The sequence below is a fragment of the Primulina huaijiensis genome, chromosome 4, assembly GCF_012295235.1.
Source record: "Primulina huaijiensis isolate GDHJ02 chromosome 4, ASM1229523v2, whole genome shotgun sequence".
NCBI lineage: Eukaryota > Viridiplantae > Streptophyta > Magnoliopsida > Lamiales > Gesneriaceae > Primulina > Primulina huaijiensis.
Window position 1 is genome coordinate 13,268,028 of NC_133309.1, and position 22,741 is coordinate 13,290,768.

Sequence of the window (22,741 nt, forward strand, 5' to 3'; positions counted from 1 at the left end):
AAGAATGAACCAGATATCAATTGAATTTTAACAAAGTTTTGACTGAAATTTAGTCTAAGAACCATTACAAGTCCCTTGATACCGTGAAATCCACCTAGCGACTCCTAGTCCCGACTTTGAGAACCATTGGACTGCCAGATTGCCTATGTCAAGCCCTAAGGGCACTCATGACATGCCGTCAGATTAAACTATATTCACTTGCTAAACTAATCGAGAAGATTCGAAAATAATTATTTTCTCAACCAAACATGTGGATCCCTCATTTTACAGAGTCCTCTGAACATTTATGGAAATAACATCAATGCACATATTATTTATTGAAACGTAAAAAAAAAACACAAGATTCGAACGACGTGTATTTAAAGAAAAGATCGGGTTAAGGAATCAGACACATAAGCCAAAGTGTTCTGCACCAGTGAAAAGAAACTACCTAAAATGGTAATCAAATAATAATCAGTACCTGATAATATACAGTTCAGTTATAGTGGCACTTGTGTTGCATTGATAATGCAATATTGAAGTCAAAAAATTATTTGATGGTGAAATTTTTTTTATATGGCAGTCTTCGACTTACTTTCTTCTCTATGCATGGAAGATATCGGCAAAAAAAATTTAAACAAAGGAAAGATCTCAAACAGATTGAAGTATGCTATACGTCGGCTTTTAGGATGAGAAAAGAGAAAATGGACAACAAACTCACCAAGAAGTATGATCTCGCCTGCATGGAGGGTATGATAACACCAGGCACCAACCGATTTGTACACAAATGAATCGTCTCTGTGACAACTATGATGAACACGTAGGCAATTGTTCAACTTTGATTACCTTTGTATTGTAAGATCCGCAGAAGCCACACTTGTGATACAGCCAATGAAAGGGCGCTGATCCCTTTCTGTTGCAGTCGTTGCATAATATATCCTGGAACATTGAAATTGATTTACTTGATTGTTTATCAAGAAAATGGTTAGAAAGAAGAGTCTTCAGGTAGAGTTCAATACTCACTTGACACATATCCCTGTATTCTTTTGGAAGGACCTCAGAAGCCATTAAAGCATCAAGCATGCCAAAATAGACCTGCATAAATGAAACAGCTCCCTCAGTAAAACAATTCTTTATATACCTCAGAAAGTATCAAAAGTCCCACATGAACACGAGAGAAATTTATGAACATCCTGTGAATGGCAACATATACTTACTTGTGAGTTTGCTTATCCCAATTAGAGGTGTAAACAAATAGAATCGAGCAAAATATGGAGAAAATTTGAAGGCTTAAATTAAAACTATTCGAGATCGAATATGAGGAAAATTTGAAGGCTCGAATTAAAACTATTCGAGATAGAGCAAAATATCAAGAAAATTTGAAGGCTCGAATTAAAATTACACAAACTTACCCAAAAAAAAGAATGCATAAATAACATTTATCTCACAGTGAGAGTTGAAACTGGGTGTAAAAAGAAAAGATCAAAACATGGGGTGTGAAATGTGATGACACAATACTAACAAGTCATGTAAATTGGAAGAGACGATTAACATGACTTGTGACACTTGAGAATGAATGAGCCGCTGGCTCTAGACTAAATTAATGACATCAAATTTGTAAACCTATAAATGTAAGAGGTTGATTTCAACTTCCTATCATCAAAACCTTCGAGTACAATTTCTTGCCGACCCGAAACAAACTGGATACCACTCTTCACCTTCCAACCCCACCCCTCGGCACAAAAAGCCAAAATAATGAATGTTGAACATCTAAATGTTTGCACCAATATGCGGTTGAATAAAACTCATAACCACCAATTCAAACTCACATCCACATCAAGATCAAAGTTTGAGGAATCAATACAAAAATGCAACAAGTAACATGAATCATATGGCGAGGGATCATGTCTCAGAAAAACTACTCCTCAGAGAGACAGAGACATCATTCAAAATGAAATGATTGTCGGACAGTATCCACTCATACTATAAACCTACAACGAATAAACAATAAGGCAATTGAAGAGTATATTTTGAATAAATAACTCATTATTACCGACATATCCCCCATAGACTTGCTGCAGATGGGACAGACGTAATGTGCGCAAGCATATGCCTGGAATGTGAAATACAAGAGAGTGTTACCACAATGGAATACAAATGCCAAGAATGAACCCAAGGGAAGCAAGTAAAGAAGATCAAGGCAAGACCTGGAAACAAGCAGAATGCATATAATGACCACAGGGAAGATCCCTAACGGTTGCACTTGATGTAAACAAAAAATCACAGCATATGGGACAGTTAGTTTCGAGACTTTTCTCATAACACTTGTGCTCCAATAGCTTCATGCCAAGGCAACAATTGCAGGTCATGCAATGAAAGAAGTCTATACCTAGTCCTTTACCGACACGGCATAAATTGCACGAAGGACAATGATACACATCCCTGCAAAAAGAATGAATTTAAGAATAACGAGTTAAATCTAAAACATAAGCATCATTGCCATTATCTATTTAAATGTTATACTGAATGTCTATAAATAAAGACAAAAAAATGAAGGTTTTGGACAAAAACATTAAGGAAATCTTAGAACATTATAAAGCAAAGTTATCCTGAGATGATGGCACTCAATCTACTACATTCGGAACCCCCTTTATTGATAGCAGTGTTGTTAAAAAAAATTTAGTTACCCACGCTAGAGCCATGACATACCTCCATATGAAAAGAAACTAAAGCAGCGATAATGCACAACAAGTAGGAATAGGATTCTTATAAAAGCTAACCTTTCATCGTCAAAAAACCGGCAACTACGGCAGTAGTACTTTGCCATGGATAGTCCATGGCAAGAAGGTGTTGTGCAGATTGGTCCAACCGGCTGTATTGTTAAGCAATTCATACATATCATTTCAGATGTGACCTTCCTGAAAGATAACAATACATCAATCTATGTTCAAGAACAAATATACATTTTGCTCATTATTTAACCAATTTCCAAGAGTTACCTATCCATTGAATGGTCACTGACTTTATCATGACAGAATCTGCACGCAAATAACTTGCCACAGCAAGCAGCACGAAGCTTGCAGTTCCTTTTGTAATGCTCACACCCGAAAATCTGTTTATCTGGATCACAAAATGAAGGGGAACATCCAAGAGAGTTGTCATTATCTTCAGCTTCACTACTTCTTGATTGCGAAATTTTTTGCTGAGAAGCAATCCATCGACTAGAAAAGGTTATTGTGATTGGAGTAAGTAACACATGTTATCGTATTAAGAAAACAAAACAGAACTGAAAATTGCAAGAAATCGGAACCTGGTCAGTAAATTTTGAATAAGATAGTCTTTTCTTCTTGGATCAAGAGATGAATCCCGAGAGACTTTCCTGATCTCTGATTCAAGCTCATTTTGATTCATCCGGAATATATCTTTCCACCCAAGCTTAAAATTATAATCACTGTGGTCCATGGATTCATGCATCTTATATTCTGAGACACGATATTCAAAGCTTGTGAGGTTACAACATTGCAAATGGTTGAAAATACGCGCATCTCACTAGCACAAACAAAACGTAAACCAAGAATGAAAATTCACATGGATGGACTGATAATTGTAGCACAATTACCTTTCGAGTTACTCATATCTGATGTGGATAACTGTGAAGATGCAGCTGGAGTACCTTTCGAGTTAATAATCTCTGACGTGGATAACTGTGAAGATGCAGCTGGAGTCCCTTCCCACCATTCATTAAGCCACTCGCTAAACATAGTATTTTTGGTCGCATGCTTCAATGTATCCATCATCCTATTCTGTTCCTCATGAGTAAGAGCAGATGTTACCCATGGCAGCATTGACTGAAGCACTTCTGCACCTGTTGTGCCAATTATCCGTCCAACAAGTTTGTCCTGCTCCTCCACAGAAAAATGTTTGTCAAATAACGGCCAAAGCTCAACCTCTTCACGGATGACATGATGGTCTAAAGTAACTCTAATGGATTTGCACATGCCTTGAATCTTGGTTGCCATCTCATTATATTTTCTTAAGGTATCAGCAAGAGAAGAAGAATGAGAGATTTTCTCACACAAATCTTCAGCCAAGTTTTTAGCATTCAAATGGTCATGAAGTTGAGAAAGCTCATCTAGCGCAGATGAAATATCCTCAAACAATTCTTCTTCCTGCTTGTGGTCCAATGTGTACGAGTGACTAACATTATGTAGAGTTTCTCTTGACTCCAACGCAGGGAACACGATATCATCCTCTGCATTACTATGAGCTCTGTACAAACCCCATAAAAGACGAAATCTACCACTAAATTGCCTAAGGTAAGTTTCATCACAGTTGCTAAGTTTCCCAGATTCCATATCCAAAAATTCCAAATCTTTTCGAATGGCCTTGTGGAATTTAAAAATGTCATCAATAGGTCGTGTTATAAGCCCACATTCGGAGGAACAAGTATCAGTTTCCCAGTTGAAAAGACTGGAGTTGAGAGAAAGAGCACTAGGACCAATAGATAAAGAGCGCAGAGACTTTGCCGAGGCAAGGGAATTCATTCCTAGACTAGTGCTATTGACTCCAAGACCAGGAACGCAACAAGACTGGTTAGCAAGAGAAACACTTTGGGATCTTGTTCCTGAAAGATTGCAACCATTATTTTCAACCAGAGCAATAACAATTCCAGGCTTTGTTGTCTTTACACACTTGCTTGCTCGATCAAAAGGTGTGTTTTCATTACAAATTCTTGAACAGGCAGACTGGCAACAAGATTTGATTAAATCCTCTCGGGTTTCTGTAAGATACTTCGTAGAATGACAACCAGATGCAAAAGAAGAAAGGCATATGCCTGTTGGGTAACCTTTACATGCCCAACCAGAGAATAGAGTAATCAATGCGGTATCTGATGCTGGAGCTACAATAACAATTAGGTCAGGTTCAGGTCTTACACTGGTGGTTAACCAATAAAGAATTCACAACATAGAGGAGAAGAAAGCTGACACTAAACCTGCAATGTGAACGTTGTAGAGAAAACATCGAGCTTCTTCTTCACTCAACGATCTGATCAGCCATGGTAAGACGCATTCAATCAATCTCAGTGGCATAACACACAAACTCTGATATAACAACTCTCGCTGCCTTTCAAAGCTGAAATACTTCCGCACAAGTGGAAGAACCTATAACACAACAATATGAGTAGGGTACAAATCTAGAACCATACAAAGGATGTTTCGTTTAAAAATTTCAGTCTTTGATTGCATTGATTTGAGTTGGAACATTTAAAAAGATCAATAAATCAAGTGGTGCAGGAATAGCACACCAGATGTTGGATCTTTGAACATGGGAGGCTGACTGGTTAAATACGGTGGATACGATAATGCAGAATATGGAAATGAACAAGGACAAGCACGTCACATGCTCATCACTCACCTGAGTTTCCTCATTGCGAAAATGTTTCTTTATTGTCTCCATTATATGATCAGCTTGCGAACATAGTCTGGAATAAAATTCAGTAGATGAGTTGGTTCCAGCACTTTCAATATTTTCGATCAGGGATCGAAATTTGTCAAATTCACTCTCTTCTTCTGCATGCTCCTGCACAAAAGATAGCTCTGCATCTAAAGCAGGGAAAATAACTCTGTCCTCGGCAATGCTGCATGAAAAGAAAAAAAAATTCAAGATCAATGTTAACCAGTTAACTGTATACTGCATTGTCGGCCAAGTGTATTAGAAGGAAGGGCAAGACAACAAAGTTTTGATGATGTTTCGGTTTCCTCCACCCAAGGTCGATAAGTTGATTGAGAGAGCCAACTCCAATAAAAAAGCAAAAAATTAGAAGGATTAATGCAATTGCTAGGTCATTAAACTAAATAGCCCACTTGGAAGATTGTGACCTAGAGCAATAATATTAAGAAATTTTCTAAAGAAAATGTGCTGCCATTGCTTCCCACAACTAAATTAAAGAATTTTTTCAAAAAATGGCAAGCAACAAGACTGAAGATAACCTATGGAAAATGCAGACTTCAGCTATAAATTGGAGCCTTCTGTTGAAGGAAGATGGATCAGAAAAATCTCCAGTTAACTTTATACTCCTAGCCGCTTCAGCGATCTGATTCAACTCATTTTGGATGGCCCTGTGCCAGTGCAATATATCATCAATCGGATGATAAAGAGAATCAGACAGCAGATTCTCTCTTTCAGAAGTTTGGGAAGATTTACAAATGCAGTTCATGTCCTCGGATGGAGCGCCAGTTGATATAGCATGTCTATAATGTTCTTCACAGCGTTTCCGTTCGCTGCTAAGCTTTACGCCATCCATCCAATTAAATATAATCTTCAAAAGGAAAAAATTCAAAAGTCAGAGAAGCATTAGAAACTTTTTAAGCCTTTTTATCGTCTCAAAGTGCCTAACCTGTTGAAGCAATTTTTCATCAGGTATTGTTTTGTGCAAGCACTTGCGCATATCCTGTCTCTCATCTGGTGAAATTGATGAAGAAAGCCACGGCAAAAATTCCGCCATCATATTTACAGGAATGCTACACAAAAATTGCCACACTAGTGATGCCTGCTCTTTGAATGAGAACTTTTCATTAAGCAAAGGGAAGACCTGCCACATTACAAGAAACAAAGTAATTTCCAATTAAAAAATGTGTTCCTGCATAGAATAAAGAAAGGTAAACATGAAAAATCCATGATTGATTTTAAGAATGTGATAATGCGGGTATACGACCGGCTGATTAGCCTAGTGGTGGTGCGGTCCAAGTAGACAGGTGCGTGCATATGCATGATACATAATCTTAAAAGATAATGAGGTCTTTAATTGCAAAGTGCTTAATCTTTCCTCCACCAATTAGCAAACTAAATGTGTGGATGAAAATATTTCATCTCGAAGAAAGGCAACAGCTGCATACATGAACCTGTATATAGATTTTTTCAGTGTTTGCTTAGATTTTCTGAGTAAACTCTTTTTACTATGAGCACGCATAAGACACAAAAAAGTTCAGACTTAAACCTGTTCCTCTTCCTTGGACATGTGCTGGTTAATTGATGTCTGAAGGGCTCCAGTACAAGAAGCCAACTCTCTCTTGTCGTTTTCTTCGTTGTTGGTTTCATTATCCAGCAATGTGAACAACTGATCAAACAGCACACTTTCCCCTTCATGCTCAAGGGAATAAGTTCTTGCCACATTCTTCACACGGATATCGAGCGCAGGAAAGACAACCTGCCATCGCCATTTAAATGAACCTTTCATAGTTAATATGGTACAATCTTTGCTGCAATGGTTATTAAAGAAGCAAGTGCACTAAGATTTACCAATATCATCCATCATACATAGACGCAGGCCTCATGGCGAGGCACCCACCTTCTCAAACAGAGTTGTGCTAACATTTATTCTTCTAGAACCGAAAAAAAAATTTAAGAAATAATACACACATATCGGTCATTATTTACTTTATAAAATATATACCAATAATAAAACAAATATTAATTAATTTTTAAACAAAAATGAATTATTATTACATTGAAAATACTTGTATTCACAGATTTGGTATTTAAGTTGCGATTGATGATTGTCTCAACCTTTATCTTCACGTGCATGGCACAAGTTCCATTAAGGGGTTGTGCACCAAGGCTTGAAAGTTAAACCTAGTTCCTACGCGTGCGTGCACCTTGTGGCCTTTAAATAACTACACTTGCTACTCTATAACATATGCCATCGCAAATATTACACAAAGGAATGTAAATAAGGTCCCTGCTAACTCATAACGTCGTGCTGGCACTAAGAAAATTAAGAAAGCAATAATAATCCATGCGACCAATGAATTATATGAATGTATGCATGAATTATAAAAAAGCTAGGACGATACTCTGTGCAGTCAGTTTACAATGGTTATATTTTAAAACCCATTCTTATGATCTTGCCCAACTTGTAGAATAAGATGCTTGTGGTATTTCAAAGAAGTTGTAGAATAAGAGGCAAATATCAGCTCACCCTATTCACCCGGATCACATCATTGGCGCCCTATGTGGGAACTTGAGCTCAAGACGTAGATATGGCACCCACTAGAAGAACGAACCAAGAAAACTCTCGGGTTCCTGGAGATAACCCACTTCTCTCTGGTCAAGGTGGCCCTCCACTCACTGGACCTCAGCCTACTATCACCTTGTCACTTGAAGAATTGGCTCGGATTATATCCGATGCCGTCGAGAAGGCCATAGCAAAAAAAGCCCCTTCTCATCATTCTACCCAGCCAAAGCGTGAGCAAGAGCGAGATCAAGCAGGCAGAGAAGAGGAGGTAAGAGCAGAGGAGAGGGAGTCCAGTGTTGGTTCCAAATCCCCTGCTGTAGCTGAAGAGTTGGAGGAGTTGAGGAGGAAAATGAAGATCTTGGAGGGGCAGGTTGAAGGTCGGAATAGTACTCGGGTAGTCACTAAAGGATGTCCTTTCTCTGATATCATCATCAAGGAACCTCTGCCAGGGCACATCAAATCCGCAAAGATAAAGGATTATGATGGGAGTGTCAATCCTGAAGAACATCTCGCCAGATTCGAAAATATGGCTATGTTATACTGTTATGGGGATAGGACTAAGTGTAAAGTGTTCTTAACTACTCTGGTTGACTCTGCCTAGAGATGATTTGAAGGACTGTCTCCTCAAAGTATCCAGCCTTTCAAGACTTCCAGAAGTTGTTCTTGCATCATTTTATCAGCAACAAGAAGTACCAAAGAACAACTTTCAGCTTGTTCGAAGTGAGGCAGAGCCCTGAAGAAACTCTAAGGTCATACATCCGAAGATTCAATCGAGTCGCTTTAGATGTTCCCTCATGTGCTCCTGAAACAAAAACTACTGCATTTACCAAGGGTTTACGGGAGGGCGAGTTTTTCTGATCGTTAACCAAGAAATCGCCCGGGGACTTTGAGGATCTTTTGGCCCGGGCAGAAAAATACATTAACATGGAGAAAGCCCAGAAGCAGAAGTGAGATGCTTTGAAGCGAGAGAGAGGTGATCGGGTGGCCAGACCCGAGGAGAGAGTTCAGAAGAAGGTCAATTCCAGGCATTTTTCCCATCATGTGCCTCTGAAAATTGCTCGGGATAGGGATGTCCAAGAATGCAGCTCGGAAAGAGCATGGGACCTGAACCCCAATCCACAATCTATTAGATTCGAGAAGAAGGGATTTTGAACCCTTCACAAAGTGTGTTCTCATAATACAAATGAATGTCGAATGTTGAAAAGGTAACAAATCCATCCTACTGCCCCAGGATATCACCCATCAAACTTAAGGACGAGATTGCCACCCTGTTCAACTCAGCATCTAGGACCCAGTTCACGAGAAGATTCGCGAGGTGTCCCGATCGGATGAAAAATAAGGAACCAGAGCGGAAGAAGGCCTCATCCCCTGCCTTAGGGGTGATAAAAATAATTTCCGGAGGCTCCACGGATGATGATTCTAATCGGGCCCGAAAGACGCGGTGTAGGAGAGATTGCTTGGAAGTCGAGGAAGCAAGGAGGAATGAAGTGGTTATCAGCTTTGGCCCGGATTATCTCCGGATAGTCAACCTTCCTCATAATGACGCCCTGGTAATCCAAGCCCGAGTTGCTAACTATGATATCATGAGGGTCTTTGTGGATTCTGGCAGCTCTGTTAATGTCATATTCAAGGAAGCCCTAGTGCAAATGGATTTACAAGGATACCAGTTAGAGCCAGTAAAAACCGCCATTTTCGGTTTTGCTGGTCACGCTGTATACCCAGAGGGGAAAATTATTTTTGCCTTTGACCCTGGGCACGCGGGAAGTGAGAAAGACTGTCATGACCACTTTTACAGTTGTGGATGCCCTTTCATCATACAATATTATCTTGGGGCGACCGGCTATGAACGAATTGAAAGTTGTAGCATCTACTTATCACCAAAAGATAAAATTTCCGGTCGGATATCAGGCAGGAGAAATACGGGGAGATCAACCTTCTTCCCGGAAATGCTATGTCGAAACAGTCCGGGTGGACCAAAAGAAGGCGAGGCGGGAGGAGAAGGGCGGAGGTCGTACTGAGGAGCTTGAGAGGATGCAGAGAAAGGAAATGTGCATTTTGTGGCAGAGGATAAGCAAGATGTGGAAGAGATTATGCCGGGAAAGGAGACTTGGATGGCTCGAGATCTTGACTTATCCACCCGGGTCAATCTGTTAAATTGTTTAAAAACTAACGTTAATGTTTTTGCCTTGTGTAGCGCCCTTACCCGAGCCACTACTAAACAGACTAATAAGCATGTAACATCGGGGCCGGGTTATGAAAACATACAATAAACGAGTCCGGAACCGGGACTTTCAGATAGGAGATCTAGTAATGAAGAAAGTACATCTAGCTGGAGATGTAGACAAGCTGGAAGCTCGATGGGAAGGATCTTTTAAAATTACGCGGAAGTTTAGCTCGGGAGCTTTTTACTTGGAAGATGCTCAGGGACGCTCCCTTAAGAAACCATAGAATATCTTTCATTTGAAAAAGTATTATGCTTAGGGGACTTGGTACTATAATTTATTGAATGAAATAAAATAATCATTCAATAAGTTGTAGCATAAAGTCCAGGGATCCGTACCCTAGCTCGGGGCTCCGTACCTCGATCATTTATTAAGTCCAGGGACCCGTACCCTAGCTCGAGGCTCCGTACCTCGATCATTTATTAAGTCCAGGGATCCGTACCCTGATTAATTCTTAGAGTCCACGGACTCGTACCCTGGCTCGAGGCTCCGTACCTATCATTTAATAATTCCAGGGATCCGTACCCTGACTCGGGGATCCGTACCCCGATCATTTCTTAAAGTCCAGGGACCCGTACCCTGGCTCGGAGCTCCGTACCTCGATCATTTATTAAGTCCAGAGATCCGTACCCTGGCTCGAGGACCCGTACCCCAATCATTTATTAAGTCTAAGGACCCGTACCCTAGGTCGGGCTCTCTACCCCGATCATTTATTAAGTCTGGGGACCCGTACCCTGGCTCGGGGCTCCGTACCCCGATCATTTATTAAGTTCAGGGACCCGTAAACCTGGCTCGGGGCTCCGTACCTCGATCATTTTTTAAAGTTCGGGGATCCGTACCCTGGCTCGAGGCTCCGTACCCCGATCATTTATTAAGTCCAGGGACCCGTAACCCTGGCTCGGGGCTCCGTACCTCGATCATTTTTTAAAGTTCAGGGATCCGTACCCTGGCTCGGGGCTCCGTACCCCGATCATTTCTTAAAGTCCAGGGACCCGTACCCTGGCTCGGGGTTCCGCACCTCGATCATTTATTAAGTCCAGGGACCCGTGCCCTGGCTCGAGGTTCCGTACCTCGATCATTTATTAAGTCCAGGGACCCGTGCACTAGCTCGGGGCTCCGTACCCCGATCATTTATTAAGTACAGGGACCCGTGCCCTGACTCGGGGCTCCGTACCCCGATCATTTATTAAGTCGAGGGACGGGGCTCCGTAGCCCCATCATTTATTAAGTCCAGAGACCCGTACCCAGGCTCGGGGCTCCGTACCACGATTATTTATTAAGTTCAGGGACCCGTACCCTGGCTCGGGGCTCCGTACCCCAATCATTTATTAAGTCCAAGGACCCGTACCCTGGCTCGGGGCTCCGTACTCCGATCATTTATTAAGTCCAAGGACCCGTACCCTGACTCGAGAATTCGTACCCCGACATTTATCAAGTCCAGAGATCCGTACCCTGGCTCGAAGGTAGAAGTCCCCGATCACTTCTTAAAAATCCCTGTTATTTTTCAACACTTGGAAAATTTTTTGAAGATTTAACATTCCACAAACAGTGTTGAAAGAAAAAGAAGACAAGTGAAAGAAAAAGATTTCATTAATAAAAAAGCTCGAAGGCCAAGATTACAATAAAGGAAACTAGAAGAAAAAAGATTTACAATCCTATTCTCAAAATATTTGACTCGAGCCCGGACGCTCCTCTCCTGATATGTCTTCCTTCCCCCGAAATCCATTGGTAGGGAAGCTATGGCTCGCTCAATGTTGGGGAAGTTTTCCCTATCCTCCGGAAGGAGCCCAGCCTCTTCAAATTGCTCTTGACATTTGTCAAAGCCGGTTCAGAAGAAAGAGTATGCGCGATCCTCAACGGCCGTCTTGAATTCAGGAGACTGAAGGAAGGAAGCTCGCCATTTATCTTGAGAGTGCTCAAAGGCCACCAGGGCAGTCTTAGCAGCAGTTTCCTGGGATATTTGGTTCTCTATCTCCTGGGTCAAAGAATGACTATTTGACTCTAAGGCAGAGATATGCCCTTGTAATGTCCAACGTCATCTCGGACCTTTGCCAAATCTGTACGAGTAGTCGATAGTTGCTGATTGGGAATATCCAAAGCAGCGCGGAGGCCGGTGACCATCTCTTCATGAGCTGATCGAACCCAGGACAATTCCCCTTGCAATTGCTCATAAAGCTCTTGGGTGGCCCGGGCTCGACCACCTTCCTTAGTAGCAACCGCTGCTACCTCTTCAAAGGCCGAGATCAGCATTTGAACACCCTGTCCGAACAAGAGTTAGTTAAAAAAAAAAAGAGAGAAGAGAACAAAAGTAAAACTTACGGAAAGGATCTGGTTAGATCCCTCAAAAAGCTTTGGGGTAGGGAGAGAACCCCTTAGATGGGCTTCCTCAGTAGGAAGAAGCATCTGCTTGAGGAGCCTGACCCCGGTGTGAGAGGCTCCCTCCGAGAAAATGTTGTCACGGGCTCTTGGCAGGCTAGAGAGGAGGGGCCCGGTGAGAGGTTGAGTCGCTGGGGGAGAGGTGCACTGGTCTGCTCGGAAGGTGCCTAGGTCTCTTCTTTCATTTTCCCCAAGGAGGGTCAATTCTGGGCTAGCAGACGCTTTTCTTTTCCTTTGGATAAGTGGAACAAGGTCTGCCGAATACTCTTAGGAGTCAGGCCTAGTGGTTGCTCCCTCCTTTGGAGTTTCTTGTCTGGCCACCTCCTACTCGGCCACAACAAGTGATTGAGTTTCGACAACCGCCGGCTAGACCATTTTCTTCTTCTCAGCAGCAGCTTTCCGAGCTACAAGTTTCTTCTTTTTGGCCGCCTTCTCAGCTACCCACCTTCTTGCAAAGACCTCTTGCATTTCTGAATTGTCTGCACAAAAGAAAAAAGATGGTAAAGACAACAACAAAGTAAAAGAATAAAGAGAAGTTCGGAGTTGAAAGTTACCAGGTTGAGCGCCCGACCCAGCCACTTCATCAATCACCCGGTCGATAGGGTCCTCTACCCGGGCACTCTCCGAGGGGAGGGAAGAAGAAGAAAATTTTTGACCCCCCACCAACTCTTGGCTTCGGAGGTAGGGCTCTTCGAATTTGTAAGAACGGGGAAGAGGGGGCTGTGAAGGAAGAGTGGGAAGGAAAGCAGTCAAAAAAAAAGTGGAGTCGGGAGACGAATGTAAAAGAAGCGTCCTTTCCATCCCTTCTGAGAAGAAGAGATTGTTAGAGCAGGTGCCCGTCGAGCCAATTGTTGGCCGAGGGTTCACATTGAAACTCTATGTATAAACAATCTTTATTTTAATAATATTTGAAATTATTGTTTTGGCACATCTTTATCCGTATACCCATGCTTGTTGCATAGATAAAGTTTTTGAATATACAAATAGTAAAAAGAATATGAGATGCTCATATGATGAGTATCATGAAACTCATATTTGGAATACTGTATATTCTAAACAGTTCTTAGTCGATTCAGCCGCCGCTAAGTAGGATAAAGGCCGATCGAGTTTGAGTCTAGTATCTGCGATGTGAGTACCATGTTTAATTGGTAGGGGACATTGTGATGTCAGAGCATGCAGATAGGTGCTCCTTCTAGAGTGCACTGAACAACCCTCCATAAAGGACTTTCCAAGTGGTTCTCACTTATCGAGTGGAAACGTCCTAGTTTATGGTTGTACACCATTAGTCCTTATGAGCCGAGACAACATTGTGACTCTATATACTAGCATTGCACTTTGACTTGTTTACCGAGTCATATGGTGTCATCAGGTGGCAAGGTTGGGTGTTTTGTCGAAATATATAAGAGTCTATGCATTGTAGTCGGGGATTCACCGCTTACCTTCGGGTATGGATATCCTATGTGATCTCATGTGTATGTAGTTTGAAATATCTGATCAAAGTGTTGGTGGTCATTAAGAAATGGGTTTCTTAGATTACACCATCGATGCAACTACAACATGACACATAGTATCGATTCTTTGACAACTCTCGATATACCAATGATTGTCGAATCGGTCGGGGTATATGAGATGAAGGGACCGTACTGTATACTAACCATAATGGAATGGTTCTTGCAGGCACTATCATTGGATACCTAGGGAATCATGTAAGCGATGCTGCTAGGCGCTTAACATGATTGGTTGGGGACTATCAGACTTGAGTTCTGACGTTCTTATTATCAAGGAGGTGATAAATAAGAATGGAGCAACTGAGGTATGCTCATATAAGGACATGTTTAGTCCCGAATCACATTGAGATGTGAACCCACTGCTAGTTGTATCAATGAACCATTGAGGGTCACACAAGTGCTAACTTTCTAGATCCCGTTGAGAAGTAAAATAGTTCAATGTATTGAATGGCTTATAAAAGAGTTTATAAGCACAAAGAAAAATAGAAGTACGACTTCAATAAGAGGATTATGGGGAATTTAATTTTTAATTTGTGGAAATGTTCCTAAATTAAAAGTTGACCTAAATAAATAATGTATTTGGAAATTGTGATTTTCATAAACATTATTATGGACTTAATTAAATTAATTCAAGAGTTGAATTAATTAAACAATAGTGGACCTAGTAGAGTCCAAATAATTAAATTAATTCAAATGTTGAATTAATTAAATAACATTGGGTCTTGTAGAGCCCAAATGAAAATAATTATTTAACTAGTGGGCTTGAATAAATTCAAGTAAGATTTAATTGATCTCAAAGATATTTTAAATATTAAAATAATAGTCCATGGGCTTTGTAAAAGTTACAAACCCAAACACATGCATGGGAAGGTGAAGAGTGGGGAGACAACTTATTTAATAAGCAAGGCATGTCTCTCACATGCACTTTAACTTTTTACACAACCAAGAAAATTTTCTCCTCCCTTCTCTCCACATGTGATGGCCGAAACTTCTTGTCATTTTTCTCTCCATTTTTGCTTCTTCAATTGTTGATGAAAGCATTATCTTCTCAAAGAACAAGGAGTGCTCAAGGGAAGCTTGAAGATTGTCTACCTTCAAGAACTAAGTTGTTTACAACTTAGTTGGAGCCAATAATCAATATTTGTGATTGATAGGTATATTTTAAAACATCCTATGTTTGAATTTTTCGTATTTGCTACACACTAAGGAGGGGTGCTCGATTTCTTGCTTGAAAATATGATTTTCGAATTTCCGTTGCGCATCCGGGCACCGTAACCGATCCCCTTTCAGGGATATCATCAAGGAAGCGAGATTTTAACCGGGCAAATAACGAGAAAGCATTATCCCTCATCCGGCAAACAAAGAAGTAATGAAGAATGAGGAGGTTAATGAAGAGATTGTGCATTTTAAAAAGGATATGCCGAGGCCATAATCCGGAAAGAATTAGGGTGAAATTGGTTCACGGGGACACCAAAGAACTTAGCAACGTCGATAAAAAAGGAAGGAATGGGAAATCGGAGACCATTTCTAACATGGTCCCGGAAAGAAGTAGTAAAACCAGGAGGAAGGTGATCGGCCCTGAGAGAAGGGCTGGGAATCAGAATAGGGAAAGAATTAGGGTGGAATTGGTTCTCATTTTTCCATCATCAACTTATTATCAGATTCGGTGGATTGCCTGACCCAGCTCACCTTATTCACCCAGATCACATCAATTACCTACGAGAAACTAGTGACTACAGCCGAATGCAGATAAATTACATCAATTAATGTAATGACCCGAATTCTTATTTTGAATGAAGTATTAATTAAGAGATAATTAAAGAGTTAATTAAGTATTATTAACGAATCGATAATTTGAGATTAATCTGTTGGATCCACCGAATTTTAAATGGATAACCCGATCTACTTTTTGAATGGTTTGAACCAGGAGAGTTTTTATCGGGTTTCAGTCTGTGACGATCCTACTTCGTATGAAGGATTAGTTAATTGTTGTCTTCAAGCAGAGATCAGTATTGCTAGGAGGAAGGCTATGCAATGCAAGCTAGCAAAAGTTCTAGTTCGTTGGGACCGAGGGGTCAGTCTTTCAAGAAGTCTGCATCTTTTTCTTCAGGTTCTGGAGGGGTGCACAGCTTTGGTAGGAAAAAGCTGCAATGTGGCCACTGCGCAGGAAAACACCAGACGGAAAATTGTCGAAAAGTAACAGGTACTTGTTTCAACTGTGGTGGTTTTGGTCACATGAAAAGGGATTGCCCTAATTTGGAGGATCAGAGTGTAGACGGAGGTTCTATGGCAGGGTCTTACAGTGGAAAACAGTCTGAGGCCACTGTGCAACAGAAAGGTTGTCCTGCTCAAGGTTCTCGTCGTGGTGGAATATCACAAGGATCTCAGCAACGTCCACGAGTTCAAGGGCAAGTGTTTGCCCTAAACCAAGAACAAGCTGAGGAGCAAAACGAGAGAGTCATTGCAGGTAATTTTATTTTATGTGATATTCCTGCATATGTATTAATTGACACTGGGGCATCGCATTCATTCATAGCATCAATGTTTGTTAAGAAGCATAAACTACCCTACGTGTCATTAGATGTTTTGATGTCGGTGGCTACACCGATGGGACAAGAGGTTTTAGATAAGCGACTTGTAGTAGACTGTTTGTTAGAGTTTGAGGGAAAATACTTGTCTGCCAATTTGATGATATTGGCTATGGAAGATTTCGATTGTATTATGGGAATCGACCTATTGACTAAGTATAGAGCGACGGTAGATTGTTATCAACGTCTCGTTCAGTTTCGTCCAGAAGGAGACGAGAATTGGTTTTTCTTCTGGGAGGGAGCTCGACCTCCAATGCCAGTAGTGTCTGCTGTAAAGGCACAACGGGCTTTAGCGAAAGGAGGAGAATGATACCTCATTTATGCTGTTGCCGTATCGAAGGATGTGATCGACGTGAAGAACATTCCAGTTGTCGATGAATTTCCTGATGTTTTCCCCGATGAGATTCCTGGATTTCCTCCGGAGAGGGAATTGGAAGCGGAGATAGAGTTGGTACCAGGAACCGCACCTATCTCCAGAGCGCCTTATAGATTGGCACCAACGGAGATGAAAGAGTTGAAGCAATAGTTACAAGATCTTCTTGACAAGGGGTACATTAGACCCAGTGTGTCTCCTTGGGGAGCACCAGTGTTGTGCGTTAAAAAGAAGGATGGGTCTATGCGGCTTTGCATAGATTATAGACAGTTGAACCGAGTAACAGTCAAGAATAAATATCCGTTACCACGGATTGATGACTTGTTTAATCAACTGCAAGGAACTTCAGTGTACTCGAAGATCGATTTACGGTATGGGTATCATCAACTTCGAGTTCATCAACGTGATATTCCTAAGACTGCATTTCGAACAAGGTATGGGCATTACGAGTTTCTAGTGGTGCCGTTTGGTTTGACGAATGCTCCAGCAGTATTTATGGATTTGATGAACCGAGTATTCCCGGAGTATCTTGACAAGTTTGTCATTGTCTTTATTGATGACATACTGGTATACTCTCGTAGCCTTGAAGAGCATGCACAAATTTAAGGATTGTGTTACTAACCTTAAGGAATCACCAACTGTATGCTAAGTTGAACAAGTGCGACTTTTGGCTCGACAGAGTTGTCTTCTTAGGACATGTTATATCAAAAGATGGGATATCAGTGGATCCTAGCAAGATCGAAGCAGTGTTGAGTTGGGCACGACCGGAATCAGCTCAAGAGATAACAAGTTTTCTAGGTTTGGCAGGTTATTACCGGAGATTCATCTCAGGATTTTCTCAGATTGCCAAACCATTGACACAGCTGACGTGTAAGAATGTGCAGTTCGAATGGACACATGATTGTGAAAATAGTTTCAATGAATTGCGTAAACGTTTGACAACTGCACCAGTTTTAGCTCTTCCATCTGGATCAGAAGGGTACATTGTGTACACTGATGCATCACTTCAAGGACTTGGGTGTGTTTTAACTCAGAATGGTCATGTGATTGCATATGCATCCAGACAGTTGAAGAAGCATGAAGAGAATTATCCAGTTCATGATCTGGAATTAGCAGCGATTGTGTTTGCTTTAAAGATCTGGCGACATTATCTCTACGAAGAGAGATTTGAGATTTTTACAGATCACAAGAGTTTAAGTATATCTTCACTCAAGCAGAGTTGAATATGCGCCAAAGAAGATGGATGGATTTGTTAAAGGATTATGATTGCGAAATCAAGTATCATCCAGGATCAGCGAATCTTATAGCTGATGCTCTTAGTCGCAAGGTGAGATTATCTGCACTTCAGACAAGTTTCATATCAAGTGTAATCCAAAATTGTTGTTCTCTGGGATTTCACTTCAGTCATAAGAAAGGAAGGGAACACATTCGAATAACTAGCATTTTATCTGAACCGAAGTTGTATGCCAAAATCATAGAAGCTCAGTTTTCTAACCCGAAATTGAAAAAGTTAGCAAGGTTAGCTAACGGAGACAACACATCTGGCTTTGTGTTCCAAACAGATGGAACCTTGTGTCTGTCGGGAAGAATCGTAGTTCCAGAAGATTCTGAATTAAGAGACGAGATTTTATCTCAAGCCCATCGGAGTAAGTTGAGTATCCACCCTGGAAGCATGAAAATGTATAAGGATTTGAAGACCAGGTTTTGGTGGAAAGGTATGAAGAAAAGTGCTTACCAGTTTGTAGCCAAGTGTTTGGTTTGTCAGCAAGTGAAAGCTGAAAATCGACGACCAGGAGGATTACTTCAGAATCTTCCTATCCCTGAGTGGAAGTGGGAGCATGTGACGATGGATTTTGTCACCCACTTGCCGTTGCCTTCTAAGAATTGTGATGCCATTTTGGTTATTGTAGACCGATTGACTAAGTCAGCACATTTCATTCCGTATAGTCGGGAATATAGTTTCGATCGTATGGCAAAACTATACATCCAAGAGATTCTTAAATATCATAGTGTGCCAACAAGTATAGTCAGTGACAGAGATCCACGTTTTACCTCAAGGTTCTGGGGAATTTTTCAACAAGCGTTGGGAATGACATTGAGTCTGAGTACTGCCTATCATCCAGAGACCGATGGTCAGTCTGAGAGGACTATTCAGACACTCGAGGACATGTTGCGTGCTTGTGCTTTAGATTTTGAACAAGCATGGCATGATCATCTGCCGCTTGTGAAGTTTGCATATAAAAATAGCTACCACAGCAGCATTGGTATGGCTCCGTTCGACGCATTATATGGTAGACGTTGTCGTACTCCATTGTTTTGGGACGAAGTAGGAGAACGACAAGTGCAAGGACCTGAATTGGTGCAACAAGCGATTGACGTAGTGGAATTGATTAAAAAGAGAATTAAAGCTGCACAAGATCGTCAATCGAGTTACGTGAATACCAAGCGTAGACCTCTACAGTTTCAGTCAGGGGAAAGAGTTTTCCTTAAAGTTTCACCATTTCGCAGGGTGATGATATTTGGACTCAAGGGAAAATTAGCCCCAAGATTCATCGGACTTTTTGAGATCTTGGAATGTGTTGGAAATTTGGCATATCGATTGGCTTTTCCGTCGTATCTGTACAGCATTCATAATGTTTTTCATGTATCTTTGCTATGACGGTATGTAGCAGATGAATCGCACGTTCTTGGTCCGACAGATGTTCAACTTGAAAAAAACTTGACTTATGTCGAGCAGCCACTTTTAATCCTGGGTAGGAAAGAGAAAAAGCTCAGAAACAAGACCATTCCACTTGTTCTAGTGCAATGGCAACGCCGAGGTACTGCAGAGGCGACTTGGGAGTGAGAGAGTCGTATGCGCTCAGAGTATCCACATTTGTTTTGAGTTGTATCTTTGTAATCATGAGTTGTGTCTTTGTAATCATGAGTTGTATTTTATTCAGTTGTTTTGTACTTCAGTTCTGATTTCGAGGACGAAATCTTTTTAAGGAGGGGAGGATGTAATGATCCGAATTCTTATTTTGAATGAAGTATTAATTAAGAGATAATTAAAGAGTTGCTAATTATGTATTATTAACGAATTGATAATTTGGGATTAATATGTTGGATCCACCGAATTTTAAATGGATAACCCGATCTACTTCCGATTACGTTTTCTCGAGAAATCCAACCAGACGAATGAGATTTTGACACGTGGCAGATAAGATTGATTCGGATTTCTGAAATAGTCCGGATGCCGCCTATAAATGGAAGCCGAATTCTTTTGTTTCCTACACCGCATCCTTCAGAGAGAGAGTTCTAGTCTTTTACCTTAGGTTTTCTAGCCAGTTTCTAGGGCACTTTGGTGTCGGGAAGTTTCGGAGCTAGTGTCGACTCGAGGGGGGGTCGGTGAACTAAGATCGAGACATCATCAGCGGGCTGACGACGGACGCAGGTATAATCCTAAAGCCTTCAGGAAGAACTTTATAGCATGTTTGGTAATTCAGAATCTGGTTTGATAGTGATTTCATATTGTTGGTATTGTCTAGGTTAAGAGCTTTCTGTCAGATTGTTTTAGTGAGGTACGTGATGTACTGACTGAGATATCCAAGCGTAGTATACACAATTATATGCTGCATATTTATGTGTTGCATTAAACATGTTTTACTGCTTTGGCATATTATGCATGACATATCATGTTGAGCCTCATATCTTTTGAGATATACCTCGTTTGTTGGGGCCGCTCAGCCCTATTCTGTATTGTGGACGATGGGGCATCGAGAGCTACAGTGTCCAACGGGACCCGCGGGCTCTGATGACCTGGAAATTGTAGGTCCACGTCTTGATGATGAGTGTGGGAGCCAAAACATACCTAGGACAGATCAGAGACTACACACTCAGGCGCCTCTAGACTGAGCATAAGATTCTTGACTTGATCCTTGATATCCGAGCATATTGTATTTCGCATGCATCATATCAGTTTGTATACTCGTACATTCTCGTATTGGGCGATTGTCGCTCACGTCTTTGTCTTCATCTTGGGCACCCCATTCAACGGGGCAGATCTTAGGTTGGACGGTTCGGACGAACAGGGCAGTGGCTAGAGCAGTTGGGTTTTCGGTGGTGATCCAGTGGAGGTTTTATGTGTGGTTTATCGTTTTCTCGTTCAGAATTATGTTTTCGATATGGTTGTATTAATGTTTAAGACTGCTGTTGTTTGTTCTGTTTTAATTTGGGTTGTAAGATGATTAAGTTATTTGGTTTCCGCTGTTTAATTTTTGTTATTAAGATTTAATGTTGCATGCTTAGTAGTCTGTTTAGTAGTGGCTCGGGTAAGGGCGCAACAATTAATATACTGAACATTAATAAGTTAAAGATTCATTTATCTCCCATTCATCATCAACAACTTCTAGAAATATACTAACGTAGCATCAATCAAAACGATACCTACAGAGGCTACAGTCCAATGCTGAAATCTCTTCAATAATGATTATAATTCTTCCAGTAAATCTCACCTAACATCCTACAAACACAGCTCAGTCAAGCGCAACAACTAGCTAACTCTATTCATCGACCACAACAAATTCTGCTAATCTAAGCAAGATAAACCGCAAATACCAACCAATTCAAGCACAAAAACACAAACAGAAAAGAAACCAACTGGCACAAACCTCGTCTTCCGCATTGGAATGGTTCTTGTAAATCGACCTGAGGAAATGACACTTCCCCACCAGCTGCCTGATGTCCCCGCCGTTCTTATTCGTCGCCAGCGCCATCGCAGTTCGGTGCAAGCCTTCGAGCTCTGTCCGAATCGCCTTGTGGAAGAACAGGAAAATCCGAATCGGTGCCGAAGGCTCCAGCTCTGCCGCCGAGCGCCCGTTCAGATCCACCGGCGCCACCGCCATCATGGAGACGCTGCCGTTCTGAATCCCAGGAGCGGCCATGTATTTATACCATACAATCTGAGAGGAGGAGCAAACACAGAGGCGTGGGGATTTCTCTCTCTCTCTGGGAGGGTGACAAGAAAATGAGATTTTTGATGGATAAATGGAGGAAATCTATAGTTGCACACGTGGCGGGGAAATTCGAGGCGGATGACGTGGCGACAATGATCCACGTCAGCGGATCCATGTCGAGTGTGCGTGGCGCGTGAGGGGAGAGGGGAGATCCGTGGATCATGTGTGAGGAATTTTAAGATTCATGACTGTGTCATGTATATTGTGTATCATAAAAAAATTTGATGCTAATTTGTAATTATAATATGATTTTGAATACATAGATTAAATATGAAGTTTATATTAGATAAAAATATAGAAATAATTTATTTGACTAATATGTTTTACAAGTTATTACGTCAATCCGTAGATTTATCCAGTACACAATAAATGACGACGACTATGTGTTTATCGATATATATGTAACAACTTGTTTTATTTTTATTTATAATCGGAAGATATAAAGTTCATATATCTTATCTGATATTGTTATTTTTTTTTTGGTGAAATTAGATTAGTTTCTTGAAAGATCTCTTAATATTACTATAAATTATTTCGATATACAATTGATTAAATGTGGTAAAATTAAATTTTAATTACCGAACCTTAATGTTTGAGAAATAGTTTGAATAGCTCGTGAATATGTTCGAACATTTTGAGACGAAATCGAGAAAAAATATTAAAAATTTTCGAGTTCCGAATCGAGCT

The 22,741-nt window shown here is 41.0% G+C and overlaps 1 protein-coding gene and 1 long non-coding RNA gene across 2 annotated transcripts; one reads left to right on the forward strand and one right to left on the reverse strand.

Annotated features, from left to right (window-relative positions):
- Positions 1 to 393: 393 nt before the first annotated feature.
- LOC140975318 (zinc finger protein BRUTUS-like) lies at positions 394 to 22,042 on the reverse strand. Its single transcript, XM_073438979.1, has 14 exons — positions 21,710 to 22,042; positions 6,977 to 7,186; positions 6,377 to 6,571; positions 5,970 to 6,298; positions 5,395 to 5,617; positions 4,973 to 5,141; positions 3,599 to 4,879; positions 3,290 to 3,461; positions 2,979 to 3,200; positions 2,760 to 2,897; positions 2,187 to 2,421; positions 2,033 to 2,092; positions 1,003 to 1,074; positions 394 to 918 (listed from the first exon to the last, which is right to left on the reverse strand). Exons 1-14 carry the CDS (start codon positions 21,980 to 21,982, stop codon positions 787 to 789), a joined length of 3,711 nt encoding a protein of 1,236 aa, XP_073295080.1. The 5' UTR covers positions 21,983 to 22,042; the 3' UTR covers positions 394 to 786.
- Positions 19,990 to 21,381, forward strand: LOC140975319 (uncharacterized). Its single transcript, XR_012174951.1, has 3 exons — positions 19,990 to 20,493; positions 20,588 to 20,620; positions 21,102 to 21,381. It is a non-coding gene; the product is annotated as an uncharacterized lncRNA (long non-coding RNA).
- Positions 22,043 to 22,741: the final 699 nt, after the last annotated feature.